This window comes from Gallus gallus, chromosome 4, assembly GCF_016699485.2.
Source record: "Gallus gallus isolate bGalGal1 chromosome 4, bGalGal1.mat.broiler.GRCg7b, whole genome shotgun sequence".
Taxonomy (NCBI): domain Eukaryota; kingdom Metazoa; phylum Chordata; class Aves; order Galliformes; family Phasianidae; genus Gallus; species Gallus gallus.
Window position 1 is genome coordinate 55,650,570 of NC_052535.1, and position 18,276 is coordinate 55,668,845.

General features: G+C 38.2%; 1 protein-coding gene and 1 long non-coding RNA gene across 4 annotated transcripts in view; one reads left to right on the plus strand and one right to left on the minus strand.

The window, feature by feature from the left end:
• Positions 1 to 18,276, plus strand: part of NDST4 (N-deacetylase and N-sulfotransferase 4) — a 160,661-nt gene that overhangs the window by 92,185 nt on the left and 50,200 nt on the right. For both annotated transcript variants that reach the window (XM_040699341.2, XM_015276354.4), the window contains 2 exons: positions 7,950 to 8,037; positions 13,044 to 13,198. In XM_040699341.2, coding sequence (XP_040555275.1) covers positions 7,950 to 8,037; positions 13,044 to 13,198 — 243 coding nt within the window. The remainder of the gene's footprint in view (positions 1 to 7,949; positions 8,038 to 13,043; positions 13,199 to 18,276) is intronic.
• The window catches only part of LOC112532302, a 154,182-nt gene that overhangs the window by 49,171 nt on the left and 86,735 nt on the right, over positions 1 to 18,276 (minus strand). The window lies entirely within an intron of this gene.

Below are 18,276 nucleotides of genomic sequence, written 5' to 3' on the forward strand. Positions count from 1 at the left end.
GTTGCTAGACCTTCTAAGTACAAGACCATTGGCCGTGAATTCGCCTTTCCCAGGGCATAGACTGAAGAGATGCCTTGGCCATTTGCCTGTGCACACAGGTATGCATTTGGACAAGGCTCTCTCAGTGTTTCTGTGTCACTGCCATGGCATCATCACTCCAGGAACACCACACCAAAAGCTGCTTCCTGAATTCTCAAGCAATGCTATTAGACAGTTAGTCAAGAGTAGCTGTTAAATTTGGTGCAATATCACCCCATTCATCTCATTCAGCTGAAAGCAGCTAAACTTTTACTGGAACGGATGCATTCCTCTGTGCTGAATTAAGTGCAATTAGACTACTGACAGTCTTCTGACTTTAAGATGGCGTTATGAAAGAGTAGCAGAAACAGATCTGACAAGTTGGGGATTCCACTCATAAAGAAAAAAATAAATTCTTTTGTTTACAATAAACATATTACATATGAGAGCAAAACATGACTTTTTTCTTGCTTCAAATAAACCCCCATATCCTCCCAGACCTCACACTAAGACAGCTACTCATGGGAAATGCCAAACAGACGCAAGTAATAGCTCTATAATGAAAAAAATAGATCTGCACACAGAGCTGGCTGTGTTCAGAGACCTTCCTATTAATTATTTATATAGAGCTATAGATTAGCATAGTACTCCATAGAAATAAATCTGAAAAAAAGAAAGAAGTCCCATCTTCCAAACATAGTCTATCTGTGGCTGAAGTGTCGCTCATCTCCTTGGGTGTGGCGAGTGGTCTGCAGTCAGTACTTAGAATCACATTATTTGTATATTGCATTAAGTGAAAAATGCCATAAGAGAGAAAGAAAATCAGTGAGGTCAAGAGCTGCACATTGATCAGGTGCCTGGTTAACTTCTGTTCAAATCAGTTTTGGCGTAGGTTAAATAGTACAAGTGATTTGAAAATCTCATTAAGGATTTGACTGACTTTATCACCTAAACTGCTTTTAAGATCTATCAAGTCAACAATGTTAATTCTTTATAATCTCTCCATTGAAGTATTAATGAATTTTCTATTAAAGTTCTGTTATAAAAATGTGAAGTGGGCTGAAATCTTCACAGAGAAATCAGTTACAACTTCACAGGGGTTATAAACTCACCAATGCATTGTCCTTTTAGAAGGATAGGTACAGCAGATGAGATTCTACCCCTTACAGTAGAAGTTTGCTCTTCAAAACAGAAGGTGAATCTGAGGAACCTAGAATCCTGGCCTTGCAGTAAATCTGTTGGTGATGTTAGGCTGCTCAACACTTCTTTCAAATTCAGTTTTCCTCTCAGAAAATAGTGACTAGCTACTTCATTCTAGCCTTATAGTGCTTACTGGGATTAGCTATCTTCTAGTGATACGAAGATTGCTTTGGCTTTGAAAATCATCAAGACTAAAAGAGGTGGTATCAGATTTTTCCTTAGCACAGATTTTGGAGAGGAAACAAGGACAGAAAGAGGCAATCAAACATCACATCCTGACGACATCTGCTTGCAGTGGAAAGAAATGCTGCTCTGCTATTTTTTCCTACACATTTACAGCTGGAAATCAGGGGCAAAACTACTATTTTGTTATCTTCTGTCTTTCCACAGACCACCAGCAAATTTCTGCACAGAACAGCTGGTAAATGAACCTCAGGCTATATAAATGCAAAAGCATTAAAGACAGATGTTCGGAACAAAATAAAAACACTTCTTGGTATTAATAACAAGTATGTATGACAGGGGCTTTAGGAAACTGCCTCGAAGTGAAAAACACAGGGTAAAGCTTCACTAAATCTCAAAATAATTTAGGCTGGAAGGGATTTCTGGAGGTGATCGAGTCTTAGCCCCTGCTCAAAGCAGAGGTAATGGCAACGTTAGATCAGTTTGCACAGGGTCTTGTCCATGCCTGATTTTTTGCATCTCAGAGGACAGATTCCTTAGCCTCTGCCAGTAATCTGTCCCAAATAAAAGTCCTCTTTGCTCAGCAGTGTATATAGACAGCATGTAAAGGAAGATATTCTCTAAAAGAATATCTACACTTACATATTTGCTTATATTTTTTATCTTCAGTACATACAAATAAATAGTAGTACATATATAGGTAGCATATGTACTTTTTTATGCCCACACACACATTAAAGAGAGAAAAAACTACAGCACTGGAACTACTACACAGCACTAGGATCTATTCCCAAATGAATGATGACTTTGAGTAATGGGAATTTAGCCCATTTTTGACAAGATCCTTAGTCATATCCCAGATATGGTGATGGGGCTACATAACCTTGGCCATAGGATGTCTGCCACTGGCACATCTTCCCACATCAGAAATGCTTCCCAGAATGATTCAGCGGAAATAATATAACTCAAGATGACAGTAAGTTATAGATATATTGGAAAGCAAAAAAAGCCTACGTTCCCCTCCTTCCCTTGATGTTCTTCCAAACTGTACAAAGAACTGTGTCCTTTCTCATTCCTTCTTGACATAATGCAGCCAGATGGACAGGCTGTGTAGTAATCTGGGATCAGGTTTCATTGGGCAGATCTAGTGAGTGAAGTGCCCCACAGGCTGGGGACCCTGGGCACTCTGACCACAGAGATCCCTGCCACAGAGATGGCAATCTCTAGTTACTAAGTTCTTGAGCTTTTGTTAGTTTGAAAAATTCACATCCCTTCGGGGAAGGTCCCTGAAATATCTGCAGAAGTAAGGAATTTTGGTTTGTCTTTGTGGAATCAATGTTTAGAGCTGTTATAAGGACTTTTTGACAATTTTAGGTTTTGTCCTAAACAATGTCTCACAAAACGTTAGGATTTTCTTCCAAAAACAAATTTTAACCAGTTTTCACCAGTTGTTCACACAGACACCAGTCCTTTCTTTCACAAAGGCTCTTCACATCTCTAACACCACTACCTATGACACGAGCAGCTTCTCAAATGAGAGGTACATGACTCAATCTAACTCTAGGTTAGGCTGCCATTAGGGTGGTGACCGGGTATCAAATCACAACAAAGAATAAGGGCTGCATGTTAATTCCTTTAATTAATCTTTTTTTTTCATTTAACTACAATTTCCACCCTGTATTTTCAAAGGGGTTCACTTATCTCTTTTACTTGCATATGCACACACACACATACACACAGAGTTGCATATACCCTTCTCACTACGAACAGCCCCCAGAACTGATCACATTTGCCTCACTTTCCCCGATAAAAAATATGAGATTAACTTTGTTGACTCACTTCATCCAGCATCTGTCCCCTGCACCCTATAAATCACATCACACACTAACAAGGGCTCATACTCTCATAGTAGTATTGATCCACAAAGACCTCTGAGTTAGGAGGAAAGCCTCTTTAATTATTTGGCCAACTTTCAGTGGTGTATATATATATTATATATATAGTGCTTGGGTTTTTTTTTTTTTTTTTTTTTTCCCCTGGAGGGTGGGTGGTGGTTACCACATCTTGGGAACACCAGCCACCATGTTTTCGTGTTGTTGTCATTTAGCTTAGTTAGATTTGGAGTTTCGGTCCCCTGAGAAATACCTTCCACCTCAATCTGGCCTGCCCATGCTTGGCATCAAAATCAGAAAAAGTCATTCTTTTACTTTCTCTAAGGATTTGATAACCTCTTCACTTTTCTTAGCCAGAGGTATTTTGACCTTTAATTAAAAGGAAAATTTGTTGTCTTCCATTCAGAAGGCAGCAAATAATGAACTCATTAAAATGAGGTTAGTGTTCAGGCCTCGGAGCAATAAGAGCTGAAGTCTCATTAGCAGCTAACAATCCAGAACATAGCACATAAATAAACCTAATATGGCAGAGCAAAATGCCTTGGTGCATTAAATTTGAGCAGAATCAAATGTTTACAGTCAATGATGTCTGGGGCATGAAGTTTTAATGTACTTAATAAAGGAAAGCAAATTGCTTCCTATTAGCCATGAAATGTTACTGAAGAAATTGCCCCAAAAAGTTTATTATGTAAATGAAGGATAGAGTTATAATTAACAAGGACATAGCAGAAAAATATCACTTCTGCGCAATAGATGCACCAATTATGAAGGAAAAAACTACAGCAACTTCAAATCTACTAAAAATTATTATATGGATTAATGTGAAATACTGCTGAATATAAATAAAGTATAAAGAAGAAACCATATCTCGTGGATGTCACAGAGAGAAGCTTCATTGACAAAATAAAGAATCAATTAACATAATGAAACTTACAAGTTTTGAGATATTCCTGGCAAATGGTTTTTGTATTTGAAAGAACAAACTGGAATACCTAAAAAAAAAGAAAAAGAAAAAGAAAAAAAACTATTTGCTTAGGCTGACACTGAGACATGCCAGCTTATCCATGTGCAGATGTGCTCCATGGTTCTTTTCTTGGAAAACAATAATTATCTAGCACGGTTTACTTAACTGTTCAACAAAAAAGCAATGGTGAGCAAACAGCTATTAGTTTAACACACCCCTACCCATTCAGTGGCAAATGCTAATTGCATTTTCCCATAGCCATCAACGCTTACAAACAGCCTTCCTCTACTTACAATTCTTTTAAGACTCAGTAATTGAAGGAAAATGAATAATCCTACTGACTCTGAAGGAAAGATGTACATTGGCAGATAGGATTTAAATACTATGGGCAGTGGAAATACAAAAAAGAAACAAACAAACAAACAAAAAAAACTCCTCTACAAAATAAGATTTGTCATACATTTTTCCCTCCTTCTGTATGAATCTCCTTCTGCTGAGGTTGTGGGCAGTGCCTACCAGTCAAGCTTCCAAGTTTCTCCTTCAGTGACAGCATCAAGTCCTGAGGTCATGATACAAAATCAATGGGAGCGGCAACAGGGATGGGGACAGATGAGGCTCTGGGGAGTGAGGTCTGCCAAGGAGAGGCAGGGAGAGCACAGCAGGACCTAAGTAGAGTGTGAATAGCTGTATTCACACCTGGTGGCAGGTATGATTTCCAGCTGTTAAAATTCAATAGCCCTTCCTCATCCTGCAAAATCCTCTGTGAGTGTGATTAGAATAAAATAAATACCTTCCACCTCTTTTGAAAGCCGTGAGCCCCAGAAAGACTTCTGGTACCAGATGGAAGGGACACGGAACTCCTCCAGGCTGCAACACCCAGGAGCCAGTCGGCAGCAACTCTGCTTGAACAACAGCCATCCTTGTTTCAGTACTAAAAGCAGGGGTTTAATCACTCACAAGCATGCAAGGAGGATGATGATGACAAAAAGTCATTAGCTCTTTTCTTGTCATGGTACTGTGTGCTGTTAAAGTCTGTACCCTGTAGGATATAAAGTTCTTATTTTTTACTCTGCAAAATTACCAGTGAGGGCAGCGTAGGTCATTAGAAATTTTGTTCAAATATATATTCTGTGAAAGTAGGAAAGGTAGACCCTAATCACCCAGGGAGATGTTTCGGAATCAGAAGATGTTTCCCATCCTCTACAAAAGGTAAGCAGTGACAAAATGCATTAGGTTAACAGTATCCTCTTAGTATTAAAGCAGAGTGAGGTCATGAAAATGAAATTTAGTCACATATCATTTAAGTTAATATGCATATATGGAAATGGCAATAAAACCAAGTATTTGGGACCAAGGCAAATCTAGTTTGAGTGACAGATTTGCCCTTTAGACAGAGAAAAATGCTTGACACACTGCAGGTTACAGGATTTACATCTTAATCCTCACTCTGAAATTTTAATGAGACCTCACTGGGATGTAAAGCTTCTGCCTATCTTCCAGTTTTGTGATCTTATTGAAATGTGAGTGTGAGGGAAATTAGAGAGAAAAAAAATAAAGTGATCTAATGACAGTTCTTTTGCATACCTTCTTGTACTACATGCTAAGAGATAATTTCTCAAGGTGCTCTTTCTTTCCTCAAAGGAAAATTGAATTGATTTTTCTCAGCCCATCAGTCTTTCTCAACATATATATAATGCTCTGCATGCTTGGGAAGTTACATTCTAACATATAATAACTCAGATTCCCTGCTTACGACTTTAACAGAGTCAGTTTAGTGACTTTTCTATCAAGTGGGGATATTCCTCAATTTCCTAGAGATTAATGCCACAATTATCTAAGGTTAAATGTGTTGGTGAAGATTTATATAGTATGTAGATAGAGACCCAACATGAGAAATTGTCACAGAAGTTAAATGATCAATTTATTAAATGTCTGGCAGTATAGGCTGGAAATCTACATGTATCTCAATACACAATGCTCAAGCACATGATTTACTGCAATAAGTTTGCAGTACTTATTTCCTTTAGCAACATATCCACTAGGTGACTGCAGTGGCTGATAACCACTGTTTGTTGTAAGTCTTCTTCAACGTTCAATCAATGTTTCTGTTGGAACAAAAGTAAAATGCACTTTCTGACAACCTTTTATATTACACTCCCAAGTGGCCTGGCACCTAAACAATGCCTTTATCGACAGTGACTGTTAGCAAATGAAGCTTTAGAAGAGACTAGAGCTCCAACGTCCATAGCCTCTAAATATATATTGTAGTTAACATGCGATCAGTACCTTTAGAAAGCTAATGTCCTACCATGAAAGCTGACAGCAGTTGACAGCACTTCCTAACCCACTGCAACACAAAGCAAATATCAGAAATTGTGCCACCACAGATCTGTTTTGCTTGGCTCCCATCTGGACTAGGATTGCATAGGCCACCAATCGGCATTTCAGTTTCTTAAATCCCTGTTTCACCATTTATAAGGGACTAATTACACTTTGGGTACAAATAGTTCTTTCCTTTCTTTCAATTTATACCAGTGAGTTGAACAAAATGGTGAAGCTGTCTTCCTGTAATGTAAAATGAAATTCCCAATGAACATACAAAATGTACTCTTTTGAAATGAAAGGAAACATTAGCTGGACTTCGGGCTGCATGTAAACCATTGAGTTCACTTTGTCTTTGAACTTTACTAGAACATGAACATTCGATCAATAGAAATGTTATTAGTAGATGATGTGAAAAGTTCTAGAGAGCCACATAATGGAGACATGGAAAATTGATGAAAATAGAGTTTATAACCCATTCAACAATGGCAAGACCAATAGGGAGACAAATGCACTATCTATCTCACATACAAAGCATCCAGATTATGTGAGCTGCTGATTCAAAGCAGCCATCTGCGCAGCAAGGACTATCTTTAGAAGAAGCACAGAGTTGATGACCTAACAATAGAGGTAGACAGCTCGTGCAGTCGGAACCACTATCTTTTTTCTGTGTTTGTTGGAAACATGTGCATGAAAAAATGCACATTAGATAGATTACCAGGCCTACACCCATTCTGTAAGCAATATTCTTGTCCTCTCTTTCCTTTAGATTGGTCTTATCCTTTTCAGATAAAATAAATATGAATTTAATTTTGATCATGGGAAAAGTGGATGTTACTTCTACCATAGGTCAAACTTTGACTTTCTCAAATAACCCTGGTTTAGGTAATTAAACACAAATATGTTTCTGCAGGTAAGTAAACCCTAATGCCTCCACATCTGGACGGTGAGCAGTATTTCTAACTTCAGAGTTTAAGTACGTTTTATCAAGCCTCATTAATAACTCCAAATGTGGGTTGCTTAGTAATTTAGTGTACCACTGACTCTCAATGACTGGATTCAAGTCCTGCCATAGATCATTGCTAATAACATATAGTATTTTGGTCTGTCATGTACTTCAGCACTTATAAACTACTACTAGCACTGCTAGATCATCAAACTGATGGAGCAAATTAAGCTAACTCTAATAGTCTTTAAAAGAAAAAAAAAAAAGCTACAAAAAAATAAGAATAACTTCAAAATAAAATGTGAAATATTTAACAGGACCTTCTTTGTTATATCTCCTCAGCTGGACACAATTTTTTTAAATGAGGCATTCAAAAATTAATACTCACTTTTCTAAATGCATGTTAATTTCTTATTTATTTCAGGCTTTACTAGAGACTCAAAATTTACTGCGCACTCAGGTTGCAAATTTTACCTTCAACCTTGGATTTTCAGGAAAATTTTACCATACAGGTAAGAAGGAACATCATGTTCTCAGGTAGCTACAGATAAATAGGTGATAGGATTTTAAGCCCAGCTTTGGACATGCCTTTTTTTAATTAAAGCACTGACTCAGTAGAGGAGTGGGAAATATATGCTCCACCATTTTAGCATCCAGGGTCTCATTCGCTGCCCACTGGGGCAAGAATAGCCTATGGATAAAATTATTAGGAATACATAGATGTCATTGGTGCTTTTCTGAAAGATGTGTGGTAGTAAACCTTAGTGTTGTAAAAGGAGAAAAGGAGCTGCCACGAACTCTGTAATTCTGCACAAGGCAAGAGAGCAGAGAAGACATACTAAGGATTTACCAGTATGACAGATATGAAGAAATACATAAGACCAAAAAAAAAAAAAAAAAAGCATGTCTCATAACCTCTAAAGGGGCAGATGTACTTAAATGTGACACATAAGATTTTGTTATGTCTAGAAGTTATTTATTTTAACAGTCTGAAAACTGGGAAGGATGATGAAGGTAGAATTATGCAGTTCAGAAGTACATTCTCTTTCCAAGAAAAGGGAATACAAGATGAAAATGAATTTAATTGAAACCCTGTTACCTCTGTACTGCATACAGGAACAAGTTGTACACACACACCAGGCTTCCATGGAACATTAGGTGCTTTTATGTTTACTTCTTTTTATGACTCCTGTCTCTCTTTTGGACCACTTCTCTGCTGCACAATGTCCCCTCCCCACCTTTTTCTCCCTCCCTTCCCCTCCATCTTCTTCTCTGTAACACAAAAAGACATACTTAGAGACTCACTGCAACACAGACATACACTGTCCTTCTCCTTGTACTGCACCTTCTAATCTTTCAAAACTCAAGAATCCTCAGCTGCCAGTACCTTCAGCCACATCTGATGCTTCTTGCCTGAGTGGCACTATGTAGGCTGGGAATCATTTAGAGGAGATGTGGAGGCACTGCAGCAGCAAAATGATGAGAGAAGTTTAGAAGCAAGGAATGATACAGTCCTAGCTGTAACAGGTCACGAGGTAGCTGCATAGTACAGCAGGAAGATGAAGATTCCCTGTCATAGTGTAAGTGCAGCAGTACTCCCCCTTTCATTGCCAGCATTATGAACATGATGCTAGCAAGCTCATCTGCCTCTTATGTCTCTATTTCATCATCAATTAGAAGAGTAAAAAGGACCCTGGGAGAGAAGGGGATGAGAAGTCATTTGAAAGATAAGTAGAGAGAAAGAAACGAAAATTATTCATTTGTGTTACTGTTGCTCTCAGGCACCACTGAAAGTCCAGGCTGTTTTCCCCTTGTGCGGACACATAATGCTAGGCAACTGCTGCCCAGGAAACCTTACAGACTAAAGAAATAAGCAGCAGGGTCTGAGAAAAATGAGATGTAGAGAGAGATGGAATTACTCGCCCGGAGTCATATAACAAGTCACTGGCAGACCTGTGATTAGGGAAGAACTTTGGAGACACACCTTCAGTATTCTGCTCACTTCGTCTTGACCTGCCTGTATAGTTTGCCCTTCTGGAGATTAATTGGACATACACTTAATACAGCAAAATAAACAAAATAGCCCAAGGCTCTGAGCAGCTCCAAAGCAGGATGCTGCTCCACTGCAGCTGTCTATAAAGTGAAGCTGGTATCATTTCAGTGTCTGCCACACAGAAAGACAATTCAAGGAGGAGAAGAGGTGGAAAAGGAGATGATTTATTACAAATATTATAAGATGAAGGCAGTGGCTGGCAGAAAACATGAAGCTTTCCTACAAAATCACACTTTACCTTCCAAAGCACTTTTTCTGACAATCCCACTTGTCTCCACGTGCTGTTACCATTTCTTAGTGAAGCCAGGTCCTACGAGCCGACAAGTTTCATTGCCCAGCTGGTATAACAGAGATCAATTTCTGATTCACTACTGCTGCTACAGCGAGAGAATATAAGAGAACGTGCATGTTTGCCTGTCCTCCTAAGGATCTCAAGGCATACCAAAATAGCACAAAAATACTTAATGAGCTGAAGCATGCCATTGCTTCCATTAAGGGACACGCTGCTGTCTGAACTCAGTGAAGTATTCGAGTTTTTAAGTGAGCACTTCATTTACAGGTCAGCAGCGGCATTTGTCATATCAGTTTAGCGGAAAGATTCTAAAGTATTCTCTACGCAATATACACTTTATTGACTCATAATAAATAAAACATGGAAAAGTATTCTTTAATTACTGTAAATGTAGCTCGTTTACCCCCAGAGGCTCTTAGTATCAGATATTCAACATGTTTCATTAGTGCACTGAGATTGCTGTGCCTTATTGACTTCTTTAATGTGTGATTTTGCTTGCCTTTCCAGAACTAGAATCATTTTAAACCTACAGGAGGGAGACGATCTTGGGAATGTGTTGGCATATTAAACAGTTATGCATTTTCATTGAAAGATGCTGCTGACTTCTGTATGACAAATACCAATGCTATTTGGCTTGCCTGCATACCAGTACAATAACTGACACATCTTAATGCCATCATCATTCCCTCCTGTAGCACGGGTATAATATGCACTTGTAGATGCGAGACTGATAGAAAAAAAAAGAGTAAAGACTATTGGTTATGCAGTTTTAGCAAATATCTTCTGCTTGTTTACACTATGGCAATAGAAATGAAGATATTCTCAGAACTTGCATTTGAAATTTCTAAGATTATTGATGGCAACTTCAAATTTAGTTTCAATCTTGAGCTTGAGACCTCTAAGTTGCTGAAGGTTTAAAATGAAGGTTTATTTATTACATACAATCAAACACTAAATTATTATCCACCTGTGCAAAGTGCATACCGTCTTTCAAAGTAGATATATGTTCATCTTCTTGATTGTAGGCCTACTGCAGTTTTCAGATTTCAGACTAAAATGAAGGCAGGAAGTCACACAGAGAATAGTGATTATACAAGAATTGAAAACTTTACAATTCCTTGTTTTGCTTTCAGTACTTCAAACAAGATGTTGGGCAAAAAATATTCAAAATATATAAGCACTTTGCAAATATTCCATTAAACTTCTGACTTTAAAAATACCTCTACTTGAGATTTCATAAAAATCAAACATTCTTTTTGTAGCCTATAAAGAAATCAGTCCTCTGAAAAGTGAAAACTTTGTCAAGTGTTAAACTTCAAGCCTTTCTGTTCCAACTCTACCACTTTGTCTGTATAATCTGTCAAGTGTTATGCTTTATCTTGTTTGATCTTTGCTACGGTAAAATATACATATGCAAATTTTGATGAATTGTATCTAAATTTATAAATAAATCACTATAAAATGTGATATAAAATAATGTATGTAAAAATCCATACTTTAATAAGGCAATAAATTATCAATTGGCCTAAATCTTACGTCAAATAATCACAGTTCTTATTATATTTGCCCTTTTCTCTTCCTCCTGATTTCAAACAGTCCATGTTAATTATCTCCCCTCTGATCGCATTTCCCTGGGTGGGTGCAAGTGAACAGTATATTCCAACAAACAAGAGAGTAGTCATTCAAAAAAGGCACCATTCAGAAGTTTTAGATGATGGAACAGACAGGGCAGCCATCGGTCCCTTTGTTTCAGGAAGAAGTTACCGAAAAGCAAGGTTGCTTTCCTCTTTTCCAGAAGTGCTCCCATCAGCGGGAGCAATTTTATGCTGTCTTAGAACTTGCAGAGTGCTACGAAGGAGAATAAATTGATTCAGTGATGCTAAGCAAAAGTTTCAAATAAATACTCCCTTTGTGCAGTAGCATTCTTCAAAACAGACCTGTAAAAGAGAAAAATGAAGAGCTGAAGTGCATGCACTGAGCAGCTATCTCTATGTGTTCCTGCTTAATACCACAAAGGTAAACAGTGACATCCATGGAGTATTTTCTTCCAATGATTTTTGCAAACACTGAAAGGCCCATAGAGAGAAAGCAATCCGTGTTTGCATCAGTAGACTGATTTGGACAATTATTTCTTTGACTGAAGCTAAATAAAGGCATTTAAATTAAGATGATAAAGGAACAAGACAGGAGAGTGCAATAAACTGAATGTTGTTCAGTAATTTGAGGGTAAAGTTAGTGGAAACATAACTTTTCCTTCCTTGATTAAAAAAGCATTGGAGACGTGTGTGCAGACTGTGGAAGTAGCACTGTATTATTTCTTAGATAAAGGGGTTTGATTTGTTATAAGCATACATGCTTCTGCCTGATGCAGATATTCTTCACTAACATAGGAATTTTTATTCTTTTTACTTAGAGATTGAACATGGCAAGAAGAGAATACTGAACCGTAGGAAACAACATGTAGAACTCTTTTGTCATAAGTTTTGTGTTTACCACATTTTTGAAACTTTTTTCATGTTTTACTAGAAAGTATCAGATTTCACTTTTCTGAGGTTAATGAGGTAGCTGTGAAGTGTGAGTTTTAGCAAGACACTCTGCAGTGCTACCAAGCCAGTCTCATCTGCACAGTGTCGACCAGGACCAAAGCAGGTGGATAAAAATCATGGAGTCATTAAGGTTGGAGAAGACCTCTGCAACCATCCATTCCAACTGTCCACTGCCATCAATATTGCCCATTAAACAAACCATGTTCCTTAGTACCACATCTCCACATTTTTTGAACACTTTGAGGGATAGTGACTCAACCCCCTCTGTGGGTAGTCCATCCAATCTCCATCTTCACAGGGAGCCAACCTCCAGTGTATTACATAGAACAGCAATTCACTCTTAAAACTTGCATTGTGTTAGAACTACAGTCAATTAACATGGTGTCAGGAATAGAAAGAGACAGCCATCACCCATGGTATTTCATTTCACTCCTTCTGCAATATTTTAGAGACTGTCCATGGCATAGTGAGAAATCAGAGCCACAGACACCAGGTGTTATAGCAGCCTCTATCTTGAAAACAAACAAGAAAACCCCCACCAGAATAATTATGAACATTTTCTGCTTTACTTTTCTATTCTATTCCATACTTTTCTTTTTTTTCTTCTTCTTCTTCTATCTTTTTCAGGCACTGAAGAGGAAGATGAAGGTGATGACCTGCTGTTGAGATCTGTGGATGAGTTTTGGTGGTTTCCCCATATGTGGAGTCACATGCAGCCTCATCTCTTCCACAATGAGTCGTCACTGGTAGAGCAGATGATCCTCAACAAAGAATTTGCACTAGTAAGTAAGAGTTACCAGATGGATCACCTTTGCATATAAATACAGCAAGAAAAGCATGCCTATAATATTTGTATTATACACGTTTAAATAGGTAAAAAAATAAGGTTGAATACTTGGTATCTCAGCCCTAAAAAAGAAACATTCTGACTCAAACTTGGGCTGAATTTTGCCTTTTTCTCTGGCACAGGCTTACTGGATAGGAAGCAGCCCATCAAGCTTGTCTTGCAAGACCACAGGGATCAGAAGCAGGGAACCCTTGGCAGATGTTGTTTGGCCTTTTGAGCTTTAGGAAGGGAATTATACACAGGTTATCAGCTCCTTGACGTCTGGTGCAAACACATTCAGAAGCGAGGGTGAAAGCTTCCATCAACTTTGTGAAATGTTGTGCATTGTTTGTGAGAAATCTTGAAGCTAATGAGGTAAATAAGTGAAGCCATGGGACTTCAGAGTGCCTTTATAGATGACCTGAAAATATGCTTTTTCACATAGATAAGCTGTTAGTAATGCTTATAGACAACATTTCCTTTTTTTGCTTTTTTCTGTTGTTAACTTACAGGAGCCATACTTCTAGCACTGCCCAGAGCTCAGAGCACTTACACTCAGAGGTCAGGTGGAAACCACTTAAGAGTCCATTCAGGGTAATTCTACTCAGTTAAGCAGCATCACAAAGAAAGCTGAAGTCTGCAAATGCTCTATTTGGAAAAGACACTTGTGTGGACTTTGACAGGGCACAGAAATGCCAAGTAACCTGTGCCACTCAAGAGAGCAAAGTAGTGCAGTGAAGCTTTCTCTGCTGCTTTGGGAGCACAAAGCTCAGCCCCTCACAGCTCAGAAAGGGCAGCCAGCAGCAGACCCTGCTCCCCATTCCTCACATGAGCCAAGAGGCATCAGGAAGCCAAGCCAAGGCAGATGCCTTTACAAGCAGTTGGAAGCAATTTATTCCCTTGTTTATGAAAATATTTTCCTAACAACCTTTAGAGCAAATTCATTAAAAATGGCTTAACCACTTACTGTTCTCTCTAGATTACCTCCCTCATCTGCTTCTTTGTAGGAAATCAGTGCAGAGGCATTTTGGATGACTTTTATCTTCTACAGCTCAGTGTTACCGTTAGCCTTCACTCCCGGCACAGCCTGCTCATGTCTTTCGTTTGACCTGGCCTAACTGCTGCAGAGGCCTAAGGAATCTACATATAGTTGAGACTTTAAAAGGAAGAACAATTTAAGTAATTTCTATCTCAAGTACACATGTTCCATTTATCTTTAAACCTACAGGAAAATTTTCCTAGTATTTTCAGGTAACATGATGTCTTTTAGATCAAATCACCTTCAGAAATAAAATCTATAATGCAGCCTGAAAACAGAGCTTGTAACAGAATGTTTGCAACTTCAGCTACAGAAAGATAAAGCCCATCTTCCTATCATCATTGAAGGGTAGAGACTCCTTTGGGTGCCTATAAATAAGGGGCTGATGTCAGGGAAAGGCTGCAGTTATTACAGTTTTATTTCCTGCTAACATTTGGACAGGGGTTGTACCAACCTCTCAACCTTGAATCGATACGAGCTCTGCAATTTACTTATGAGAACATTTCTTTTCAAAAGGCTTCCTTTGAAGTCCACTCTCGGGTAGAAATTTATCTTCCTGATATGACAGCCATCCTGATATCTAACACAGCTTCCAGCTATGACTCCAGAGTAGCCTTGTGCTCTTCTTTCTCATTCTCAGCCTCACGTCTTATTCAGGAAAGGAACTCCCTTTTCTACAACTGCACTTCTTTAAGTCTTCCAAAATGAAAGCAAGTCCTTTTTATTCTTCTTTTACTTCACAGCATGTTTCCAAATTTAAATTATAGGTCCAGAACAGTAAACAGTAAATCTGCTTAGCGCTATAAATCTTATTTGTGCTCTATTATCTTTATTTAGCACCGTACTCAGGGGAATACAGCTTGACGTTTATGCCATTTTCTCACACATTTCCTATTTATTGACCGTATCTGCCCACCTCCTGTTTTAACTGTAAGTAGAGAAAACACTTTGCCAGTTTGTGCAAGGGAAGTTGCAGTAATTATTCAGAAGTATGATCGCATTCATTCTTCACCTGATGCATTTCTTTGTTCATTTTTTAAACACGGTGAGAAGGAAATTAATTCTTCAAGATGGGAGAGCAAATAATTATGCCAGAAAAGAGCAACCAAGGCTGCTTTAACATCCCAAAAACCACCACCACAACAAAAAATCTCTTCATTAAGACCTGCCAGTTCTTCAGGGCATTTTCATTTTGGAAGAAACATCACACTGACTGGAATCCTGGACCTTAAAGGATAGACCTAAATCCCTCCACAGTCAGCAGTTTCTTCGTGCAAGGGAGCGTGAGGCTCAGGAGTGGTGATGTTCACTGGAAGAATGCATTTCATAAAAGGAATGTTCTTCTCTGAGTGCTGTGTATTAAAGTCAAGCTTAACAAACATAAGCCAGTTTATCTGAAACACAGTATTTCATGGATATTATCACATGGAGCTATAAATGTACACAAGCACAGTTTTTATTGGCTCTTGCATTTACACAAGGCATAATCTTTGGTTTGCAGAAGCTTGAGCATAAATACAGCCTGCTGGATACAGGCAAGAAATGCAGGTGTTACAGCCGGCAGCTGGATAAAACACCTTGTTCTGTTCTACACTGGTATGTCTGTACCTCAGAGTGAGGCTCTATAAATAGAGTGGTTACAATTGCAGCCTGCTTCAAGCAGGTTCATCACAAAATACTCGTAGAAATCAGATCGCTAAACAAATTTGTATACATACAACTAATTGCTAATTAGGTGTCCAATTACCTTGATTTCAGTGTAGATAAGTAAATCTCTGTGGATAAGTAAACCTCTGGGGCTTTATAAAATCAACAGTCTTTAAAGAATTCCCTTTACCTGTAAACTGGTTGTGAATTAAAGGATACCACCTTTAATATGAGCATATAAAATCTTCTGAGGATCTCTGAGACATTCCTCATTTCTGCAGTTCCATATCTAGATGGTGAGAGGAAGTTGTTTTCTGACATCCTTCATACATGCTGTTGCCCCACTGCCCTGGGTCTATCAAGTCAAGGAAGTTGTGCTTAACAGAATCCCTGCCCACATGTGCCTGAGCGATGGCCCCACAGCTGCCAGTGCTCATCGCCCCCCTCACTGCCACACCTCTTCCCAAGCACTCACAGCATCCTCAGCCTCACGCTCTGAGAGCGGGGTTTAACAGCTATAGGAAATGAACGCCTGGTAGGATTTCATGCAGCCTCCCAGGTTTCTGCTGTTTCAGAAGACATTTCCCTCGCATGGGGAGGAGGGCAAACCCAAGCCCTGCACACTCCCAGTGTTGATGCACTCAGTATGTTCACATTTCATTCTTCCCTCACTTTTCATTGACAAAGAGCGAAGTCCCTTTCTTTAGATTTTGGTCTTTATCTCTGTTTGTTACCCTCTGGAGCAGATTTATACCAGAAAGCCTAAACAAGCAGACACCAGAACAAGTGACTTTAGCTTCAGTAAAGCAAGTTGCAGACTACCCATAACTTTGCTATTCCTATATCTTATTATTTATGTATATACAGATGGTACATTTCAAAGCTCAGCTAAAGGAAAATGATATTTATGTTGATTATTAATTTGTTTTTTCAATCATATTTTGTGGGTTGTTTTATTTTCTTCTTCTTCTACCAGAGGATCCCCAAATCCTTTACAGACATTAATGGATTAAGCTTTGCAAACTGATAAGATCTCAAGTATTATTATTCTTATGTCTTTATAGGCCAGACAACCGATACAGAGGTAAACAAATCATGTAAGCAGACGTCTCTGGTAGCCCGTATTCCAGAAATAAAAAAACCAAGTTCTGCTGATTTTTACTGTCAACCTTTAATCATAAAATATTCTTCCTCTCCCTCTTGTGCATCCTTATCTTACAAAAACTGGGATATATTTAATCCAAAGCCTGTAGCTCTTTATTTTGTCCCTTGATTTATTTCCTCTCTAATTATCTTCTGCTCTCATTTGTGAGCACATACACCCAAAGCACGGTAGAAATAGGGCAAAAATTATCATAGGCTGTAAAAATATCACTATGATCTGATACGAAGTGAGATGTACCTACACAGAACAAATCAATTCAGACCCTCTCTAGTACTGCTCCTTGGATTCAATTTCCTGATTATAAGCCAACAAGATTAATATTAGCACTTCTCCTGCCTAAAATACCTCAATTGCCCACACCACAAAAAAACCATGAGCTTTTAATACACACATTAAACAACAAGAATACAAATACAGCAACTACATATCAGATGCAAAGCATCTACCTGTGACAGATGAGTTATTTTTTTCCCATTATTAATATCTGCAGTTAATGCTGGGAAGGAGCTCCTGCAAGCCATTGACCCCAGAAAGTTTTTAACAGTTGTAGTCACTCCAAACTGATACACCCTTCCATAAAACTAAGAAAAATATTTTACCTTTGCACAATATAAACCTCTGTCTCTTAACAATAAATTCGTATTTGCTGAATCATTTTGCCTAGCTGGACGATTTTTCAGCATGATTTTAAAAGTTTAGAATTGAACTATTATTAAAGGATGAAGTATTTATTCAATAAAATTACCTGGAAATATCAACAAAATTTTATGTCCGGGAAGTCTACAATACCACATATTTTTATGATTGCTGACAAGTAAGTGGTGAATTCATTTATCAAATTAAAAAACAAAACAAAACAAAAAACTTTACTAAGTATTTTAAACTTGCAAAGTAACCTATAATCTCATGGGAAATCTCATTCATCTGCAGCAATATTAAAAATATATCCCAGTACTAACAGTACGTAAAGCTTATGTAAATCTCAACTTTGGAAGGTAACAACTTATAAAGTACCATATTTTCTCTATCACCTACTGTTGGACAAAGTCAAAACGTTTTTGAAAACTTGCCTGAGGTTATATTAACTTTTTCATCTAAGAATTAGTTATACGAAGGTAGTCTTGCAGTTCAACTGATCGTATGAGGAAATCCACAGTAGACATAAAATCTGCTGAATTAAAGC